Consider the following 23,080-nt stretch of genomic DNA (forward strand, 5'->3'; position numbering starts at 1 on the left):
CATATTATTTCTTTTTACCCCCAATAAATCTGTTTCCCAACTTGGTAGTTACATTTACTTTACTTTATGAAACTGATTAAGATATAGGCTATAATGTGTCTGTAAATGAAGAGGTCATATATAATAAATTGTTAATCTTGAAAGCCCCAACAAGTAACAAGTGTTTCTACTTGAATTGAATTTGAAGCCATTATTGGGGGGGGGGGGTTCAAATTCTTTTAAACACAGAGAGAGAAATTTCCACAGATATAGATCTCTCTCCCCTTCCCACCAAGTGGGTGAAAGCCGAATTTCCATGTGTTTAAAATGTGAGGAATAAAATGAGAACACTCAAAATTACCTGCTTGCAATAATTGTTCCTTAATGACATATTCTAATTTCATAGAATGTCAGCCAGAAAGAGCCTTAAAAATAATCTCTCTAACCATGTTAATTAACCAAAACAGAGCATCACTGTTTAGAAAGTGATGTGGCTTGGGCGTGGTTAAAAAGCATTGGCTGTGGAGTCAGGGAAGTAACAAGAAAAATGTCTCATTACTCATTAGTAAATTTGAGGGTTGGCTTATATACTGGGATTTCCAAACAAATGTGGAGGTGAACTACATTCTTTACTGAGAATATGGAGTAAGGTTAGTAGGTATTTTAGATGTTTTAGCCAGTATTCCTCTTCTGCTTGTCTCTGTGGAACATTCTTTAACAGTTCGCTGATGTCCTGAAACTCCTTATCAGTGGAGGATCTGTGTTCATCTGGTAATACTTGTATAGTCAAGAATATGATTAGGACCCTTTATTTCCATGTATTTGATCTGGGTGCTGCTAATTCAAGGGATGGATCTAGGAGATCTTTTTGGTTGTCAAAATGTCTCTAGCACAAAGATTTATTTAGCCTCTTCCAGTATTAGTGAGTGAGTACATTATGTCACTGGATGCCAAGGGTCATTCAAAATATTATAAAATCACAAGATGAGACACCCAAAGATCAGTATGTTTAATTATGGGCAGAGATGGTATAACAGGAAGGGAAATGACATATATCAGCTTTGTAAATATTTTTAGCCCCTCTGATAAGAGTTTGAAACACTGGATTCCCAGGATAAATAATTAGGTCAAAAGAATTTTTTGAGTCAGGAAGTGATATCTCACTTTGTCCCCATTACATTACTCTACGTCCAAACTGGGGTATAAGCATGGAGAAAGATATGCAGCATCATTAATCACTGAGAGAGAACCTCCCATAAATCTGCAGACTCTGTTTGCATGAATCATCTTTTCTGTTATATTCTGTGATGTTATGTTTTAGTTGGAGGTTGGGGAGTTAAAAAAGCAACTGGGAGAAGGGTAGGAAAAAGATACATAAGTAAAGGGACATCCTGGGAGATTTCTAGTTGCAGGAGGAGGCAGTACATGTTGGTGGAGCCTGTACCCATATGAGAGAGAGTTGTGGAGAAAGACACAGCTAAGCAATAAAAATTCTAGAGTGATATAAAATTGTATGTAAGCTTCCTTACTAATATTTTGGTAAAAATTAGAATATGTGAATCAAATTAATTAAATCAGATTTAATGCAACATATTTGGAGATGATATGTGAATATCATCTAATGTGAATATCATCTAATGTGAATATCACTAAGGATGAACTGATTGATGATGGATGGATGGATGGACACATGGATAAAGGATGCTGCATGAAGAAGTTAGGGTAGGAAAGAGGAAAAGCTAAGATATTAAAAAAAAATTTAATGCTTATTTGTTTTTGAGAGAGAGTGAGAGACAGAGTGTGAGTGAGCGGGGGCGGGGTAGAGAGAGAGGGAGACACAGAATCTGAAGCAGGCTCCAGGCTCTGAGCTGTCAGCACAGAGCCCCATGCAGGGTTCGAACGCACAAACTATGAGATCATGACCTAAGCAGAAGTTGGACACTTAACCGACTGAGCCACCCAGGTGCCCCAAAAGCATAATATATTTGAGCTGTTTCTTGAAGTATCAATACTCCCCGATTGTGGTTATTTTTTAAATTAATAGTAATTGCTTACACTTTGAAACCTCTCTTATATATATTATTCAATTGCGATACATGAGTAAGAACAATTAACAAGAGTAATAAGCTAGCAATGAAAGTGAAATTATGGGCATGAGAAAGCCCTGAGGTTCCATAAGAATTTTTCAAATCTCTTCTGTTCATAATAATCTAATTGGATTAGGTTCCTTGGGCTAGTTAAGTCATCAGCCATGATGAGCTACTATAGTAAATTAAAAGAATTCAGGAATTTACTAGTTGTTGAGCTAGCCTCAACTTTAGCTAGCCTCAACTTTAGCATCTATGACAAGTTTTAAGATACTGAATTAATTTCCTATGTGGATGTTGACTGAGCCTCAGTTCCCCCATCTGTGAAGCTGGACAAGGTGATCATTAAGGATTTTTTCAACTCTTAATTTCCATTTCTCAGTGATTCTAGGTAAACTGCACAGAATACATCAAGTTAACCAGATTTTGTGTTTTTTCTTAAAGAATGCAAAAAAATGCAAAGAACAAAGGTGCAGTATTAGCAACAAGATCTTCAAATAATGGGATTTATACTTCTATATTACTTGGGGGTCATGTCTTTCATCTAGAATTCAGTAACTGGAGGGTTCTTTCTTTTGAAAATATTTTATTCATCCTAACTTTTTCTTTTCTAAGGGAGAAAATGAAAACTCATAAAGATGAATAACTAGCATGAGGTCACACAGTTAGGGGTAGAGTTGGGACTAGAATACTGGTCTTCTCTTTCTAGTCCAGAGTCTTACACATTACTTTCCATTCCAAAGCTCATCCTGAATGTTCCCTGATGATAGTGATGCAATTTCTGACCAAGACCTCCACCTGGACTTTATGAATATTGCCTGGGTATTTAAGATGCAGTTATTTGCACTGAGAAAATATCTCAACATGCCACAGCTGCTCATTCATATGTATAAACTTATGTAGACATTGATTTTAAGAAAGAAATTTAGGTTGAATTAAGTAAGCTTCTTGGATGTTGTATATACTTTCACTTCTGGGAACCTTTAGGTACAGAAGGTATCTATAGTTTTTCAGAGTAAATTACATATTCATTTTAGGTTTTCACCACATCTTTGACCTTATAGAGAAATAGATGATGGTGTCCAACTGTGGTTTAAGCTTGTGACTTCATTTAGAGTAGTAACCCAGAAAAATATCAGAATTTCACTTCATTCTGAAAAGAATGAGTACTTTTCTTTCTGAATTAGTTTCATAATTTAAAAGGAACAAAAAAGATTACTGAAATGAGCTTCTGCTTTAAAATATAATAAGTTCCTTAAAGAAACTTTATAGTGATGCCTTAATAACTTTCTTTTGATCCACAAAGTTGCCCATCAGGATGGAGTTCAATCTTACCTCATCCCAACTCACTGCTTCTTTACTCTCTTGCAGAGAAGCCATAATGAAAGGGAATGAAGCCTGAAAAGGTTCATTGTATCACGAGATGAGGAGTTCTAGCAAGACTTATGAATTTGCTTGATAATCTATACTTAGAGGGGAGGTAGAGGCAAGGTAGAGGTGAATGACACATGAACTTCTTAGATTCCCTGCAGCCTGACCTGTCCCTAGTACAACCACTGATGCATGACCAATCATTGAGTAACACCTGCCAGAAATCAACCTTAGCGATGCAGCCTTATGTGACATTGCCTTGTACTCCAGGTAGAGGGAGTCCAACCCCACAGTAACAAATCACAATTTTTGCAGGGTCCTCAAGTATTCTAGTGCAGTGCTTCTCAAACTAATGTACATACAAATAACCGATGGATCTTGAAAAAATGTAGATTCTCACTTAGTAGGCCTGAATTAGAGCTTGAGATTGTGCATTTCTACCAAGCTCTCAGTTTTTATCAATGCTGCTGCTTCACAGACCAGAGTTGGCAGACCAAGACTCTAGAATAATTCATTTCTTCCCCCGATTCCTGTATGGCTTCCTCTCAGATTTCTTTGAGGTCTCTGCTGAAATATAAACTGATTAGCTTGGCCTTCTATATTCACCATACATTTCTCTGTTACTATCATTTTCACGTTTCTTCCTATTTATTTACATTACTTATCACCATCTGACAAATTGACTATTTATTTGAGAAGGACTTATTGGTTTACTGCTTTATCTTTTCCCAAAAACAATGAATAGAGCATAGTAAGTGTTCAGTAAAAATATCTACTAACCAAATTAAAGTTTAAATGAACCACATAGCCACTCAGTCACAATTCCATAAACCAGGCCCTATTTGTAAGTCTCCAGAGAACAGTTAACTCTGTTCTTTGAGTTTTTCTTTCAGGAACTCAAGTATTCTATGAGAGAATAAAAGGTGGATAACCAGGTGTTATATGGAGGTGTTGAATCACAATATTGTATACCAGAAACTAAATTGTATGTTAACTAACTGCAACTTGGATAAAAACTTAAATGATGGAGAACCTCAGCCCCTCTACTGTCTACTCGAATCCCTGCTCACTGATGGGGACCTTGCTGACTGATCACCTCTTTCCTACTTGCAGGTCTTTGTGAAAACCTTTCTGTGTCCAAAACAATGCCCTGAATAGTCAGATTAAAGGCAAAAGGATATTGGTAGCTTTCATAGGAATATGTTGGTCTCCATTTTGTGCTTTATCCAACAATTTACACTGTTCACTTGGTTCTCCTAGTGAATATCTGGTAGCTAGCTTATGATTTCAGCCCTAGTCAGTGATACCACAGTAAATCTAGGTATTATTATATAGTGAGAAGGCAACAAATGCTATAAAGATTTGCCCCTATCTGATTTGGGAAATGCTGTGTTAGACCCTTTTTGACCAATGTATAATTAGGATATAAACAATGACTTTTAAAAATTCATCAATGGTGTTAAAGTTGAGTTTTTGAATTTTATTGTTTTTAAAAAAGTTTATTTTTGAGAGAGAGACAGAGAATTCAAGCAGGGGAGGCACAGAGAGAGAGAAAGACACACAACCTGAAGTAGGCTCCAGGCTCCAAGCTGTCAGCACAGAGCCCAACATGGGGCTCGAACTCACTAACCGCGAGATCATGACCTGAACCAAAGGTGGATGCTTAACTGAGCCACCCAGGCACCCCAAGTTTTGGAAATTTAAAAAATGTTGGAGCTTTAATAATTTTTGCTTGTGTTCTATTATAGAAAAAATAGCTGTAGATTTTCTGCAATGCAGGAGAAAGGGAGATCATCCAATAGGGTGAATTTTTTTAAGAAAAGAACAAAAAGGCATCACATAAAAACTGCATCAATGCCAAATGTCCAATCTGGGGATTCATTTACCATTTATGTAACTAATATAAAAAACCCACGCCATTCATTCAATATTCATTCAACAAATATTTCTTAAGCACTTACTATTATTTGCCAACACAATGAAAATATTATATTGCACCTCTAAAACAAATGGAGATCCATTTGATAACTCTTTAATACAGCATAGTCAAAGTCATATTGAGCAAATTCTCATAGGACATAAAATGAGTGATAAATGAATTATCGCCCTCTAGAAGCTTACTTGAGTTGGAAAATGCACAAATTATGTTAAGGAACACAAAAACTATCTGAATACAGATCAATCAACACTGACTTAGCAGATAAAAGAGGACTTCATAGTGGAAGTGACATGTGCAGGCTCTCAAAATGAGTAGGAATCCTATTGGTAGAATGGGCGAAAAGGGAATTCCAGGGAGAGAAACCCACACGAGCAAAGGCACAGAAACTGTTCAGGACCAAGTGTGGGGAGCAGAAAGCAGTCCTGTGTAGCAGTGGGAGGGCTATAAAAGATGATGCTGGTGGGTGATGGTTGGGTTAGTGGGGAGGGAACATGGAGGTTGGCTGGGACTATACTGTGAAGGGCATGGAGTTGGTGCAAAGGCACCTTGGGCTAATATCTTTTTAGAATAATAATTCTGAAAGCAATGGGGAAGATGGCTATAAAGGGATGGGAAAGGGATATACACGTATATATATGTGGGCCAGGGAGAGGGCAGACATTATGTTTCCTTTTTTGAAGTAGTGATGGGAGTAACTTCACTAACTGAATATAGACAATTGAAGTTTTATACAAGAATTAACTTCCCATATTGCTAAAGCAGGATTATTCTTTAAGTATCAGATAAATGATCCTCTTAAAAAAAGAAATAAAGAAAATAACTTCATTATTTTCTTCCTAATATCAATATAATACATGTTAATTTCCAAGTAAACATGTGATAGAAAATGGATTTTAAAAAAGGCTGGTATAAATGAATCACAATCATACCCCCAGAAAGAAACATTGTTTGTATGTGACTCTTCAAATTTGGCTTCAATTCTACTACCTAGGACTAGACATTGGATAAGATTTGATGATGGATAGAGTAATTTAGATAACAGGGATTAAATTACCCCAACTTTGGTCTTACTCTGCACAGTAAAACTTGCCAAGGAAGACATTTATTGTTACATTATGATAATTATAAATTATTTATAATTATTTCAAAAATGTGCTAACTCTTATGAAAAACAGATTTGGAAATGGTTTTATATTTTGCAACACATGCTGGTTTGGCACATATTTTCTGCTTTGAAGCCAAAATGAAAAAATGCAAGTAGTGAAACTGAATCATTCCTCCAATCTTCAATCATCTTCAGTAGAAACTGAATACTAAAGAAAGGTAAATTTTATTTATCAGCTCAGCAACTCTTTAAGAAACACTAATAACAAGTATAACATAGAAAATTGATTTGTCAGTGAACAAAATATAGGTTGTGCGTCTGCACACATGGAGCTCATGATCTTACTTAGTTTAGCAAGATATTTTTTTTCTTCCTGCTCTTCAGAATAGAAATCTCACCCACTTTTAAGAGTCTGGCTCCATTTCCCTATTTCCTCATTTCCATGAAGTACTCTTGTACTGTTTTGGCTTCTGCAGGTTTAGCCCTTCTCTGACATCCCATAATTCTTAGAGATGGTGTCATTATTATACAATTTTGGTTCTGTGTCATCAGAAAATGATTTCTGTTAAATGTATCTAAGTTCTTTCTCCTCAGTAAGATAAAAAACAAACAATTCTTAAAGACAAAGACTTGGGATATGAGTCTGAAGGGCCAAATTTTCTGAATATCTGGTAACATTGAGCAAGGAATCTAGTATACTCCCGACAAAAGCATTTTTATGTTTTGAATTGAAAAACTTATTTACTGGAAGCCTGGTTCTTGAACCTACCAAAAGAGATGTAAATAAAATTTGTCTTAGCATGGACATTTCATAATCCTCGTGCAAATGAAGGGGATCTGGTGAGAATTTCCTAATGGACTCTGATGGAATACTCTTTTTACTTGTTATTTTAAAGGCAAATTGTTCATTATTTCCTAAAAATGTCATAGAATTTAAATGTTCATAAATGATCTAAACAATAATCCAATCAGTTTTCCATTTCATATAATAGTTAAATTAAGGCTCAGTTACACATTAAATTTAGAAAGAGGGGAAAATGATTGCTTGATGTTACATTACCCCATTTCCAACTGATTTAAAGCTGTGAAAAATTACAATACAGTTAGACTATTAAAATAGGGAAGTCGTTCTGTGAATCCTATCTGCACTTCCGCATTTTGAAATAAGATTGTTTTCATTTGCACATTTCTTTAGAAGCACTTTGAAAATTGGTTTATATGATTTATAAGATTTGCTTTGAATAGACATCTTCACAAAGCACAGCATAGTATCCAAATTAAGTACACTGCTTAAAGGAAACAAAAGCTGTAAGGAAGCTTAAGATGAAGATTAAAGTTGATAGAATGATGACATTCTTATCTTTTACTGTAACCTTTAAAGTTAAAAATCACTCTGTTCAAGGTCACTTGAATGGCTGTCTTCACTATCAAAAGCTTCTAATTGTTGTAATTCGTGTTTGAGATGAAATTTTTCAGAAATGGGAAAGCAGCCTGGGTATTTATTGCCATGTGCCAGGTAGTGGTGAAGGGCATAAAGTCTGAGACTGAATGAAAACAGCTACAAAGAAAATGGAAAAGTCCCATGTAAAAGTTCTTACTCTATATGAAGTAGAATTTGTTCATCAAATTATGCTAAACCAGATGTTTTTATTTTCTGTTTTACAACTGATACTTCTGGAGCCATTTATTCCTATTAGAAGACACATTTACTAATTTTTAAGTAGAAAGACTTTCAAAGCTGTACAGGAAGAACATTTTCCCTTGGTGTTGTCATCATCCATCTTTGATAATCACAAATCTCCTCTTCCCCCATTCTCTGTCCATATCTGGGCCAGGGCAATTGGAGAAAACATTTAATATATATTTTTATAACTTAATTGCAAATTCTAATTCTAAAGACAGGCAACATAAATTTAACATTCCAAAATACACATAGCACAATGTTTTCTTTATTCTCACATGAAATATGTGGTTGGCCACCATTATGGTAAATAAAATCTAAGACTTCACAAGCAAGATACAAACCTCAGTCTTCCAAAGAACAATAGACCAACTGACATTAAGAAAGAATCACTTTAAAAGGTCAAAGAAGCTCTTTATACCCACAGGCATAAAGGCTCTTCCTTAATGGCATCTTGTACTTCCATGTTTATCTGTTTAATAGTCTTCTCTGAGAGCTATGTGGGCCAAGGGTAATTAACTACATTTCCTAAAGACAGAAAGCACATTCCTCTTTTTTTCTTGTAAAAAGTCTAGCCCACTGTGGTGTGCTTAACTGCATTTCATTAACAAAGGAGCAATCTACATACAAATTTGCTAAAATATCAACCACACAATAGGTAACATCCCGGTTGTCTCATTGAGCCTCACTCTGATCACAGAAACAGATGTTGAAACAAACCAAAAAGCAGGGTATGGCTAATGCAATTTAGGATATCTCATCAGGTCTCAGTTGGCTAAGCCAATTTATGACATCTCACCATGTTTCAGGGTTTACAGTAGCATATTGCAAACAAGCTATACTATAGCTGAGAGTACACACACACAAAAATCTACATCAAGGACAACCAAAAGCCGTGTTAGTGTTAATAAAAGTTAATGCCACAGAGAGAGACTGCTGATCATGGTCTGTTCTCTCTGTCCTCCTTGCTTCTGAAGGGATTCAGGACAATCACTCCCACCCCCTTGCCCCCACTGAATGTGCCACTTTGGTATGTGGATTTTGAGCTGAAGGCAACGGAGACCCTACAGGCTCAAGAGAAACTTTTGTCCCTCCTATAACTACATAGAAGGATCTCACCTGGGGGTCTTTCCCAGAACAATGGTTATTAGCAGAGATAAATTTTATCTGAGTGATCCATCTGTATATGTATAGCCAGGACAAATATCTAATTACCAAATATCAGTTCTTCTCATCGCCCTGTGAAATACAATCCTGTCCTCTAAGGTCCCAGACTCCACCCATTTCATAGTTCAGGATGACATATATATGTCATTTTGCCTGTCTTTGGAATTTCCATGCCTGTGTGGATTCCCCTTACATATGCTATTAAATTTTATTTTCTCCTGTTAATCTGTCTCATGTCAGTTTGATTCTTAGTCCATCTTAATGGTTTTTATACTATCCATTGCCGACCAAAATTGCCTACAGATAAGAATATAAATAAAGTTGAGGATAGTTTTTTTTTTTTTATTCATATTTCAAAGAGGACTTTCTAACTGATGTTTTCCTTGGAAGATTAAGGGTAATAAAGCCTCATATTCTCTGGACATGTAACACACATTTTTCAGGATAGGTGAGTTTTAAAAAACCTTGTTGGTATAGACTGGTTAATGCAGATTACCAGATGTGGGTCTACATTCTCACAGAAACATATCAGAACATTATAAGCTTAGTTTCTCACTGACCTTCAGGTTGGTATTGTGCTATAATCGTCACCGTCTGTCCAGCCCCCTTCAATGCAGCTGCGGCCTGCTCATGGGATGCTCCACGGAGGTCAATGCCATTCACCTGGAAGAGGAAGCCAGAGAATTTGGGTATTTCATAAGGCCTATCATTCTGATAGGTGAAAAATGTTTCTCGAAACTGAGAAGCTGTCTAAGATTATGTCACCTACCTCAAAACCCCTAATGTCCTACCAAGGCAGTTGAGTGTTACTTAGCAAGTTTCAGGCTCTTATCAACTTTCATTTAGCAAAGATGTGAAATTTCATCTTGTGGCGTTTATAGAATGGTCTGACTCGGCTGAAACTGTCTATGCATGTCTACAAGAATTTTAGTATGTGCATTTAATATGCCTCTGTGAGTTTCCTAGATTTCTGGGGTGGATATGAGCCTTCAAAATTAGAGGAAAAACAGGATAATAAAGAGAGACACATGTAATGTACATAGATGAGTATGTGCTGACAGATTAATATATTCAGATGAAGTTCTGGGTAGATTGTATGAAATGGGGCTGGCTGCCTGCCAAATCCCTCTTTTTAGTCATATGCCTGGTCCTGTCATTCTGAGCTTGGTTAGACAGCCCTGAGCCTTGTTCCAAAATAAACCTGACTGCCCCATTTCTCATGTACAATTCCAGAATGAATTCTGACAAAATGAAATAAAGAATGCCTGGAGTTTATGTTGCTGTTGCTAACTCCCATTTTGGGGCCGACGCCAGAAGAAAAACAGAACATCTGAAAAACAAGCACAAAATTCTGCCGAGAGGGAAAAATCATTCTGAAGTCAAATTTAATGAGAAGTAAAAGCTAAAATCTTTCTCAAATCAATTCAGTCGAAGTCAACATAATATAATTACTGAGTGCTTTCCAACGACAGGGCTCTGTGTCTGCCGCAGGAGAGGGATCATGGGTGGAGAACAAAGGTGAACAAGGCAAGTCCCCAAGAAGCTTTTCTGCTTGAACTGAACACACAGAAAGTCCAGTTTTCTAACATACACAGAGCTATTCTTATGCAGTTGATGCCAGAATTCTGCTTCCTTTTATTTACAGAGAAGTTGGTTACCAACCATAAAAAATAGAAAAAAGAAATTAAAAAAAAAAACCTGACCAGCTTATCTGCATGTAAAACATAACATCTTATTTGGCCTCTCATCAATCCTCTTTGACAATGACACTGGGTGGTGGATAGGGAGTTGCCACTGTTTCCCCATGGGGTCTGGAATATTTGCAATCTTTTTTTTTTATTAGGTTTATTTATTTATTTTTGAAAGAGACAGACAGAGCATGCAAGTGGGGGAGGGGCAGAGAGAAAGGGAAAGAGAGAGAATCCCAAGCAAGCTCTGCACTGCCTATGCGGAGCCTGATGCGGGGCTCAAACTCACAAACTGTGAGATCATGACCTGAGCCAAAACTGAGAGTCAGATGCTTAATGGAATGAGCCACCCAGGTGCCCCATGGGGTATCTGTAATCTTTAATTCCCCATCCCAGCCCTCTCATAATAACTTTGTGGAAGCCTCCTTAACCACTTTTATAATTTTCCATGCCTCTTCCCTGGCTTTCTATTCTGGTGAAATCCTTACCGAATGCATTGATTACATGGTAACCTAGAGAAGTCCATTGATCTGGGTTTGGCCTGACTGCCACACACCAGCTGAGTGACTATCTTTTCAAGTCCTGAGCCTCAATATTCTCCCACCTTGGAGAGAAAGGACTGAGAGGCTCTTTGAGTGTAAAGCTCCTTTGAACTATAGAATTTCCAGATTTACTTGTTAGTAGATGACAGTCATTTCAGAGATTGTCTAGGCATGGATGAGTCAGCCTATGACTCAGACAGCCGAAAGGACAGGAAAAGTAATTAGATGTAGGCTCCTGCCTACAGGAAGCTGAATGCATAAACTTCCTGGGCCAAATAATCTCTTGTCAAACAATTAGGGCTAACTTCTTATTAAAACATAATATAGGATCATGGTAAATGAATTCTCATGTTTCAGAAAGGTATCTAAGGAAAAGTAAAAAATTCCCCTTAACATCTGCAGTTCCAGAGGTAACCAGTGTTAGCAGTTTCTTGGGTATACTTTTTAGAAGTCTACTATATGTATATGCACACACATGCCTTATTTCTATTTCTTTCTTTATATATGTAATATGTCTTCACATTTTTAGTTAAGTGAGTAGGATCATATCATATATATAAACTATAAACTGTTTCTGTTTTGCTTTTAACAATGTATCTTGGACATCTTCCATATCAGCTCCTGCTATTTTACCTTTTTAACAGGAGCCCAGCAATACACAGTATGGATAGACCAGCATTTTTTTCAACAGGATCCCTATTTTTGTTGAGACTGTGTCTAGCTTTCTGCCACTGCAAACACTTATGAAGGTGTTTCTGAAGGATGAATTCCCTGGAAATACACTTTCTGAGTATATTCCATAGATTGTATATGCATTATTTGTTTCTTTTAATTTGTTCTTAATTTTTCACATGATTATTTATTCACTAAATAAACAGAAACTGATGAAGAAAGCAAAAAAGGGGAGGGGAGAATCTCTTTGCCCAAATAATATATTGATATAAAAAATAATGTATGTATATAATGCACATACATGAAAAAGCAATACAAAAAGCATACAAATAAAGTGGTCCCATCTTTTATTCTAAAGTTATCCATTTTGATGGCTTCTTATAAATACTACCAATTATTTTTCTTGTTAATATAAACAGGTTTATAAAGTTATAATTTTAAAATTTTATACAAATAAGGTATTTTACACATAGTTTTATACCTTTATTTTTTCTACTTACTAATATATTTTAAAGAACTTTCTTCATTCACATATTCCTATACTTGTCTCATCCCTTTTTATAGTTATAAAGTGTTCTATTATTCATTATAAATTTATTTTTCCAGTACAGGGTTGATAGACCCTTAGGTTGTTTCAGTATTTTGCTGTTATAAACAATGCTGCAATAAATATTATGTAACAAAAAGTTCTTGGATAAAGGGTATGAGTGCTAAATTGTAATAGCTATTGCCAAGTTGTGTCCAAAAATTTATACTCTCACAAATAAGATATGATTGACTTTCTTCATAGTCTTGTAAAAATTGCACATATCATAACATTTGGCCTTTGTCATTCTAATATGTAGACAATTGCGTTTTTAAGTTTTGCCTGTCTACAATTATGAAGTTAAGCATCTTTTTATATGTTTGCTGGCTATTTAAATTTGTTTTGGCATAAAATGACCATTTGCTTATTTCACCTATTTTTTATTTGTGTAGTTTGTTCTTTTAAAAATCTATCTGCCTCTTAAGAATATTAGTGCTTCATCTCAGATAAATATTGCAAATATTCTTTTCAGTTTGGTATTTGTATTTTGTCTCATTGCATTGTAACTGTTAACTTTTCCCTGGTATGCTATTTCTTGCCATACAGAAGTTTAAAATGTTTTATATAGTCACATTTATCACTATGCTTTCCTTTTCAGCTTTTGAGTTTTGTATTATATCTACCCCTCTTCAATATATTTAACAAATTACTCAAATATTTTCTTCTGGTACAATGAGTTTAATTTTTAGCCACCTAGTCTTTGATCTACTGGAATACATTTTGATGTCTGATGTGAGAACCACCCTTTCTCGGACCTTTCTCGTATAGCATCAAATTCTTACATATTTTAATATTCTAATTGTCCTCTGGATTTTTCTAAGTGCACTAAAGGGAGCATGGAAAAGTGGGAAGGAAGAGAATATATGGAATCACAGAGAACTGGGTTTGAATTCTGAGTTGACCAGTCATACCTAAGTAACTTGGGAAAGTCACTTACTTCTTCAAATCTCAGCTTTCTTACCTATAGAATGGGTATAATATCTACCTCTCTATCAGGGCTGTTGCATAACATGAGACAATATCTGTAAAGCCCTTAACAGAGACCCTGGTACAAACAAGCATTCAGCAATTAGTATCTATTATTGCTGTCAGTATTTCTTCAGAGCTATGATTATAAGTCATGAAATAAAATCTAATGGAAATTAATTAATACAACATATATGGTTACTTTTTTTTCTATGAACACAGAATTTCAGTATTGGAAATGCCTTAAAAACTTGCTCATCAGCACTTACATATTAGCACATTAAAGATCATTCTGGGGGTACCTGGGTGACTCAGTCGGTTAAATGTCCAAAACTTGATTTAGGCTTAGGTCATGATTTCACAATTCACAAGCTCAGGCTCCACACTGGGTTCTGCATTGACAATGTGGAGCCTGCTTGGGATTCTCTCTCTCCTTCTCTCTCTGCCCCTACCTCACTCTCTCTCTCTCTCTCTCTCTCTCTCTCAAGTAAATAAACTTAAAAAAAAAAATCATTCCCGACAGAGTTAAGATAGAAGAGCAGCATGGAAACGATGAGCTTGTCTTGACCCTGAAATGCATCTAGATCAGCACCAAACCCTTTTGAACACCTAGGATACTGATCTGAGGATTAACACAACAATCTACATAACTTGAGCCACAGAACTTGGCAGAGACGTGGTATGGAGAGGTAAACTGGGGGAGAAAAGCTGCAAAGGGTAGGGAACTGATTTCATGGAGAGAGGACAGAGAAAATGAAAGGGGGAGAGTGTGGTGTATAAGGATCATGTAAGAAAAGCACTCACCCTGATAGTAGCTGGAGAGAAAGAAAGAGAAAGAATGAAAATGCTAGCAGGGCACTAAACAAGAAATCTGTTTCCTAAAACCATTGACAGGGGGAAAAGAGAGGGTTTCAATACCATTAGGATTCTATAAACAACAGAGCACAGAGTCTGAAATTCTAGACCTCTGTGCCTGGCAGTGTTCTGGTGAGGAAGTAGGATGAACCCCCTGGAGAAGGAAGCAGGGTCTGAGGGATCCATGCGCCACATGGGGAGAAGCAGTTCCCCTACTTAGAATGTATTTGGTAGAGGTCATAAGGCCTCCCCACAGGCCAAGGTCCCAGTGGACCCCAGAGAACAGCCATGTTTGCTGGTATAGGGACAAAGGCGCCAGAGTGCAGTGAAACCTGGCGCCAACTATGTTGTGGATTGCCATAATCTCTGAAGCTCTGCCACTGCCTGATCACATGAACATTTTTTGAGGGAAGCCAGCCCCGGCCCATTGCTCTGCAAGACCCTACGCGCGAGAGTCAGTGTGGGTCCAAGCTGCGGGGGTCTCTGAAGTGTGAGGTTTTGAAACACAACCCCATCTGAGATAAAACTCTAGAGGGAGGTGCTGCCTGGCAGGCACACAGCTTGGATATACGGTAGAGGCGGGGAGTGGATAGAGGCTTGAGAGAAAGGAGACGTACTTGATTGTGAGTCGGTGACAGTGCAGTTCCTGTGCCTGAGACTAGGGAGCTGAGTGAAGCCATTTCCACCTCTCTGGTGTACATGACACACTGATCCACCCCAGTAAGCTAAGGAGTGCCACCTAGTGGAGAACGGAGCAGATACACCAAGCCCAGCCCAGCCGCATCCTCCAAGCACATTACCTAGAAGGCCAGCTCAAGTCACTCCACCAGCCTAATGTACAGATTATACAGGGCTTCACAGTTTCAGTTCTAGGGGAAACTGGATGTAACTTAATTCAGGTTTCATTCTGTGTGCTGGCTCATTTATTTGTTCATTTTCTTTGCTTCTGTTTTTGCTTAAATTGTTTGTTTATTTATTTATTTTTTTCTTCCTCATTCTTGGATACAAAAATAGAAAAAAAATGTATTTTTTCTTTAAATTTTTTTTATTTTTTTAAATTTTACATTCTTTCATTTACTTTCTTTTATTTCAATTGATTCTATTTTATTATATAAATAATTTTTAATCAAAATTTTTTTCTTGCCTTTTTTTCCTTTCCTTTCTCTTTTTTCTCTATTCTCTTTTTTCTCTATTCTTCTGACAACCAGACCAAAACATACTTAGGATCTAGCTTTCTTTATTTGATTTTATGTGTTGTTTTCAATTTTTTGATTTTAATTTTTTATTTTGCCAATTATTCCTCCAAAATGAAAAAATGAAGGAATTCACCCCAAAAGAAAGAACAGGAAGAAATAACAGCCAGGGGCTTACTCAACACAGACATAACCAAGATGTCTGAACTAGAATTTAGGGCCATTATAATAAGAATACTAGCTGAGGTTGAAAAAACCATAGAATCCCTTTATGTGGAGATAAAAGAAATAAAATCTAGTCAGGACTAAATTAAAAATGCTATAACTGAGATACAATCTCGAATGATGTCACAATGGCAAGGATGGACACAGCACAGCAGCAAATTAGTGATTTAGAAGATAAAATTATGGTGAATAATGAAGTAGTAAAAAGAGGGAAACAAAGGCAAAAAATCACAATGTAAGATTTAGAGAACTCAGTGACTCATTAAAAAGGAATTAACATCCAAACCATAGGAGTCCCAGAAGATGCAGAGACAGGAAAGGGGGCAGAAGGTTTATGTGAGCAAATTATAGTAGAAAACTTTCCCACTCTGGGGAAGGACACAGACATCAAAATCCAAGAATCACAGAGATTCAATAAAACCTACCATCACCAAGGCATATCATAGTCAACTTTACAAAATACACAGACAAGGAAATAATGATGAAAGCAGCAATGGAAAAAAAAAAGTCCTTAACCTATAAGGGAAGACAGATCAGGTTCACAGCAGACCTATCCACAGAAACTTGGCAAGCCAGAAAAGAGTGGTAGGACATATTCAATGTGCTGAACTGGAAAATATGCAGCCAAGAAATATTTATCCAGCAAGGTTGTCATTCATAATAGAAGGAGAAATAAAAAAGAGTTTCCCAGACAAACAAAAACTAAAGGAGTTTGTGATCACTAAACCAGCCCTGCAAGAAATTTTAAGGGGGACCCTTTGAGTGGAAAAAAGACAAAACAAAACAAAAAAGACCAAAGCAACAAAGACTAGAAAGGACCAGTGAACATCACCAGAAACACCAAATCAACAGGCAACACAATGGTGCGAAAATCATATTTTTCAGTACTCATTATAAATGTCAGTGGACTAAATGTTCCAATCAAAACACATGAGGTATTAGAATAAATAAGAAAAAAAGACCTATCTATATGCTGCTTACAAGAGACTCATTTTAGACCTAAAGACACCTGAAGATTAAAAGTAAGGGGATGGAGAATCATCTATCATGCTAATGGTAGTCAAAAGACAGCTGGAGTAGCCATCCTTATATCAGACAAACTAGATTTAAAAAAAAAAATTTAACATTTATTTATTTTTGAGACAGAGAGAGACAGAGCATGAACGGGGGAGAGTCAGAGAGAGAGAGGGAGACACAGAATCTGAAACAGGCTCCAGGCTCTGAGCTGTCAGCACAGAGCCCAATGCGGGGCTTGAACTCACGAACCGCGAGATCATGACCTGAGCCGAAGTCAGACGCCTAACCGACTGAGCCACCCAGGAGCCCCTGGACAAACCAGATTTTAAAACAAAGACTGTAGGGGCACCTGGGTGGCTCAGTCAGTTGAGTGTCTGACTTTGGCTCAGGTCATGATCTCACAGCTTGCAGGTTCGAGCCCCATGTCGGGCTCTGTGCTGACAGCTCAGAGCCTGAAGCTTGCTTTGGATTCTGTGTCTCCCTCTCTCTCAAAAAATAAGTAAACATTAAATAAATAAATAAATAAATAATAAATAAATAGAGACTGTAACAAGAGATGAAGAAGGGCATTATATCATAATTAAGGGATCTATCCACAAGAATATCTAACAATTGTAAATATTTATGCCCCCAATGTGAAAGAACCCAAATCTATAAATCAATAAATCACAAACATAAAGAAACTCACTGATAATAATACCATAATAGTAGGGGACTTCAACACCCCACTTACAACAATGGAAAGATCATCTAAACAGAAAATGAACAAGGAACCAATAGCTTTGAATGACACACTGGACAGGATGGGCTTAACAGGTATATTCAGAACATTTCATCCTAAAGCAGCAGAATACATATTCTTCTCGAGTGCACATGGAACATTCTCCAGAATAGATCACATACTGGGACACAAATCAGCCCTCAACAAGTACAAAAAGAGAATATATCTTGCATATTTTCGGACCACATGGCTATGAAACTCAAAATCAACCACAAGATAAAATTTGGAAAGGCCATGAATACTTGGTGATTAAAGAACATCCTACTAAAGAATGAATGGGTTAACCAATAAATTAAAGAGGAAATTAAAAAGTACATGGAAGCTAATGAAAATGAAAGCACATCATCCCCAAACCTCTGGAATGCAGCAAAGGCGGTCATAAGAGGGAACTATATAGCAATCCAGGCCTTCCTAACGAAGGAAAATAGGTATCAAATATACACCCTAACATTATACCTAAATGAACTGGAAAAAGAACAGTAAATAAATCCCCAAACCAGCAAAAGAAGGGAAATAATAGGATTAGAGAAGAAATCAATGATATTGAAATAAAAAAAAAAACACAAAAAACAGTAGAACAGATCAATGAAAACAGGAGCAGAATCTTTGAAAGAATTAACAAAATTGATAAAGCCCTAGCCAGACTGATCAAAAAGAAAAAGGAAAGGACTCAGATAAATAAAATCATGAATGAAAGAGGAAAGATCATAATCAACACCACAGAAATACAAACAATATTAAGAGAATATTATAAGCAATTATATGCCAACAAATTGGGCAATCTGGAAGAAATGGACACATTCTTAGAAACATATATACTACCAAAACAGGAAGAAATAGAAATTTTGAACAGACCCATAACCAGTAAAGAAATTGAACCAGTAATAAAATATCTCCCAACAAACAAGAGTCCAGGGCTGGATGGCTTACCAGGGGAATTCTACCAAACATTTAAAGAAGAGTTAACACCTATTCTTTTGAAGCTGTTCCAAAAATACAAATGGAAGGAAAACTTCCAAACTCATTCTACAAGGCCAACACTATCTTGATTCCTAAACCAGACAAAGACCCCACTAAAAAGGAGAAATACAGACCAATTTCCTTGATGAACATGTATGGAAAAGTTCTCAACAAAATACTAGCAAACTGGATCCAACAATACATTAAAATAATTATTCACCACAATCAAGTGGGATTTATTTCTGGGATGCAGGGCTGGTTCACTATACACAAATCAATCAGTGTGATACATCACATTAATAAAAGAAAGGATAAGAACCACATGATTCTCTAAATAGATGCAAAAAAGCATTTAACAAAACACAGCATCTTTTCTTGGTAAAAACTCTTAAGAAAGTAGGGGTAGAAGGAACATATCTCAAGATCATAAAGGCCATAAATGAAAAACCCACAGCTAATATCATCCTCAATGGGGAAAAACTGAGAGTTTTCCCCCTAAGGCAAGAAACATGACAAAGACGTCCACTCTCACTACTGTTATTCAACACTGCCTAGCCTCAGCATTCAGACAACACAAAGAAATAAAAGGCATCAAAATCCATCCAAAAAGCAGGAGGACATCATACTTTCACCCTTCACAGATGACATGATACTCTATGTGGAAAACCCAAAGATTCCAACAACAACAAAAAAAACCCCGCTAGAACTGATACATGAATTCAACAAAGTTGCATGATATACAATCAATATACAGAAATTGGTTGCATTTCTATACACTAATAATGAAGCTGCAGAAAGAGAAATCAAGGAATCGATTCCATTTACAATTGCACCAAAGACCATAAAATACCTAGGAATAAACCTAACCAAAGATGTGAAAAATGTATACACTGAAAACTATAGAAAGCTTATGAAAGAAACTGAAGAAGACACACACACACACACACACACAAAAAGATTCCATGCTCCTGGATAGGAAGAACAAATATTGTTAAAATGTCAATACTACTCTAAGCAATCTACATATTCAATGCAATCCCTATCAAAATAACACCAGCATTCTTCACAGAGTTAGAACAAACAATCCTAAAATTTGTATGGAACCAGAAAAGACCTCGAATAGCAAAAGCAATCCTGAAAAAGGAAACCAAAGCTGGAGACATCACAGTGCCAGACTTCAAGATGTATTACAAAGTTGTAATCATCAAGACCGTATGGTACTGGAAAAAAAAATAGACACATAGATCAATGGAACAGATTAGAGAACTCAAAAATGGACCCACATTAGATGGCCAACTAATCTTTGACAAAGCAGGAAACAATATCCAATGGAATAAAGACAGTATCTTCAGCAAGTGGTGCTGGGAAAACTGGACAGCTACATGCAGAAGAATGAACCTGGACCACTTTCTTACACTATACACAAAAATAAACTCAAAATGGATGAAAGACCTAAACATAAGACAGGAAGCCATCAAAATCCTCAAGGAGAAACAGGAAAAAACCTCTTTGACCTTGGCCACAGCAACTTCTTACTCAACACATCTCTGGAGGGAAGGGGAAAAAAAGCAAAAATGAACTATTGAGACCTCATAAAAATAAAAAGCTTCTTTCTGCACAGTAAAGGAAACAACCAGCAAAACTAAAGGGCAACCGATGGAATGGGGTATTGAATCTAAATCATTTTCCTGGTACTTTCTACCTCTTGGTTCTGTCTCTTCCTTCTGAGGGCTCACAGAATATTTTTTTCTTTCTTATTACTTCCTCTTTTATATGGTCCTCTTTCTAACACTTGAATACAGTTTTCTCTTTTGTAGGTTAAATGACCTCATTTCCTTCTTCATCTCTCCAGATCATTCTTAGCAAATGACAAATTGACTCTGTTTACATACCTCTAGTGACAGGGAACTCTTTCCTTACCTAGTCTGTCCATTCCATTTTGGGATGGTTTTTATGAATGTTATTTCTAGAATCTTTATATTATTTAATACTTCATCAGAAACTCAGTTATTCAACTGAGGTTAAGTATGGCAACAGGGATGCTTACTTATGGCTGTTATCCTTGGACGTGCACCTAATGCAGTATCTACAGCTAAACACAGTGCTGACATAAATTCAGTTTTTAAAAGCTATCTATTTTAGTGATTTACTCTTCTAATTTAAGGGAAGGAGTAAATGAGAGTGACATATAGCCATTATCAAGCAACTCACCATTCAATAGAGGACAATAACAGGGAAACACATAAGCACTGGATGGTAAACACTATGAGAGGAAAAGGTCAGAAAGTTCTAGGACATAAAGTGGGGCACCCTGCTGAAGGTATAAGGAGGTATGTGAAAGTTTTCTGGAGGAAGTGAGATCAGAAACGAGATCTGAATGAGTTCTCCAGGTGAAGATGGGTGGGAATGCCCGGGGAAGGTGATGCAGGGAATATGGGGAGAGGGGTGGCAAGAATATTCTGGGCAGAGAGGGAGGAACATATGAAGGTCTTGAAGTGAGACAGGGGCTGATACATCTGAAGAAAAAGAAGTAGTTGTTACCAAATGTCAGAGAGGGGAGAAGGGAGAGTGGGAAAGAGGTGAGACATGACCAGGAAGAAATGAAGGTGATGGTGATAATGATGATGTTAGCAGTGGTGGTGATAGCTGACGTGCACATAGCACTAACTCCGTGGCAGGCAAAGTTCTAAGCATTTCCTGTTATCAATTCCCCTCATCCTCATAATAGCTCCATGAAGTAAAAACACACAATAATGCCCATTTTACAGAGGAGATTGAGGCATAGCCATTAAAGAGATTCCTGAAGGGTCCACTGGTAATAAATGGCAAAACCAAGACTTAACCCCAGGCAATCTAAATCTCTCCTTGCTTTGCTTGTGTCTTTTGATTGTTCTTATCCTAGCCGTTGTTAATAAGGTTCGATATTGAGCAAAATTCCTAATCATTCCTAATTATGACATATTAATGCTTTTCAAAGATCTGGCTGTGCAGGGCATGATAAACCATATTAGTGAATCTGGAGTTTATTTTGATGCAGTGGAGAACCATTTCTCAGCTTAGAATTGAGAAATATGTCACCATTATTCCCGTACCCCTAAGAATGCTTACAGCTAAAGAAAGAGCAGGAAGAATGTGCTGCCAGCCCTGCTGGCATTTGCCTGCCGTGAAAACTGCCATGGGGAGAACATTGATACAGAGTGGGAAGGCCAGGATTCAAATCTTCATCCTGCCACTTCTTAAGTCCAAGACGTTGGGTAAGTTACTTTCCAGCTTTGAGCTTCAGTTTCCTCATATGCAACAAAGACATTAATACTTATTTTGCTGGCTAGTTGTCAAGATGATTAGAGATAATGCAAATAAACTACTTAACATAACACTTCACATACTGAGTAGGTAATCAATGGTTGCTATTTCTGTTATAAGGTCTCTATTATCTATGCAACCGGATTTTAAAATGGCTTTTATTGTCAATAAGCCAATCAAAGAATAGATTAATATAAGACTGTCTTGGAACAAGAGTAGCTAAAAACTACAAATATAACTGTATTATTAACTGTGAAAAAAATACAAAGGGGTGACCCAGTGGGAAAGGGGGAGATAATTGGCACCAGATTCCAATTAAAATTAGTCAGTAGAGAACACAGGGGACTGTTTCAAACACATTATTTCATAGTTGGGGTTCTAGTTGGTATGTGGCAGGGGGCAGCAGGGAAGAAACTGGGGCAGAATCCAAACTATTTCTACTTTATTCAGAGAGACTAGGGATAATAAGATGAGCGGGTGTATTACCAGTGAACTAAATGAATGCAGAAGGCTCCAAAATTTCTCAAGAGGGAAAAAATCTATTTTCATTTTCCTAAAGTGATGTGATGTAGTGAGGTAGAAATTTGGGTTCAGCTGCTAACTCTGCCACTAACTTACTCAGGCCAGCCAATGAGCTGCTGTGGGAAATGAAATGTTCTAGTCCCCACTATCTCTAGGGTCCCCTAATTTGGAAATTGATGATTTCTATGGCTTAACCATAACATCTCAAAAGCATCTTACAGTTAGTAGTAAATTGTTTTCCCACCTCATATTTCTTACCAAACATATAATAAAACTTCCCAGGTATTAGATCCTTATCACATACTTGTGAGAATAGCAGGAAGCTATGAATATCCCATTCAATTTTGAATTGTGAACAGGCTGGAATGGCTGGCATAGAGCGTGGACAGAGAAAAAAAAATGGTGCCAGCAGAAGTGGACCTTGAATGCCAGGTTAAAAAG

The 23,080-nt window shown here is 36.8% G+C and overlaps 1 protein-coding gene across 17 annotated transcripts in view; it reads right to left on the reverse strand.

Annotated features, from left to right (window-relative positions):
- The window catches only part of DLG2 (discs large MAGUK scaffold protein 2), a 2,057,646-nt gene that overhangs the window by 285,091 nt on the left and 1,749,475 nt on the right, over window positions 1-23,080 (reverse strand). For all 17 annotated transcript variants that reach the window (XM_053202597.1, XM_027039894.2, XM_053202582.1 and 14 more), the window contains one exon: window positions 9,890-9,992. In XM_053202597.1, the coding sequence (XP_053058572.1) occupies window positions 9,890-9,992 (103 nt within the window). The remainder of the gene's footprint in view (window positions 1-9,889; window positions 9,993-23,080) is intronic.

This window comes from Acinonyx jubatus, chromosome D1 (genome assembly GCF_027475565.1).
Source record: "Acinonyx jubatus isolate Ajub_Pintada_27869175 chromosome D1, VMU_Ajub_asm_v1.0, whole genome shotgun sequence".
In the NCBI taxonomy this organism is placed as follows: domain Eukaryota; kingdom Metazoa; phylum Chordata; class Mammalia; order Carnivora; family Felidae; genus Acinonyx; species Acinonyx jubatus.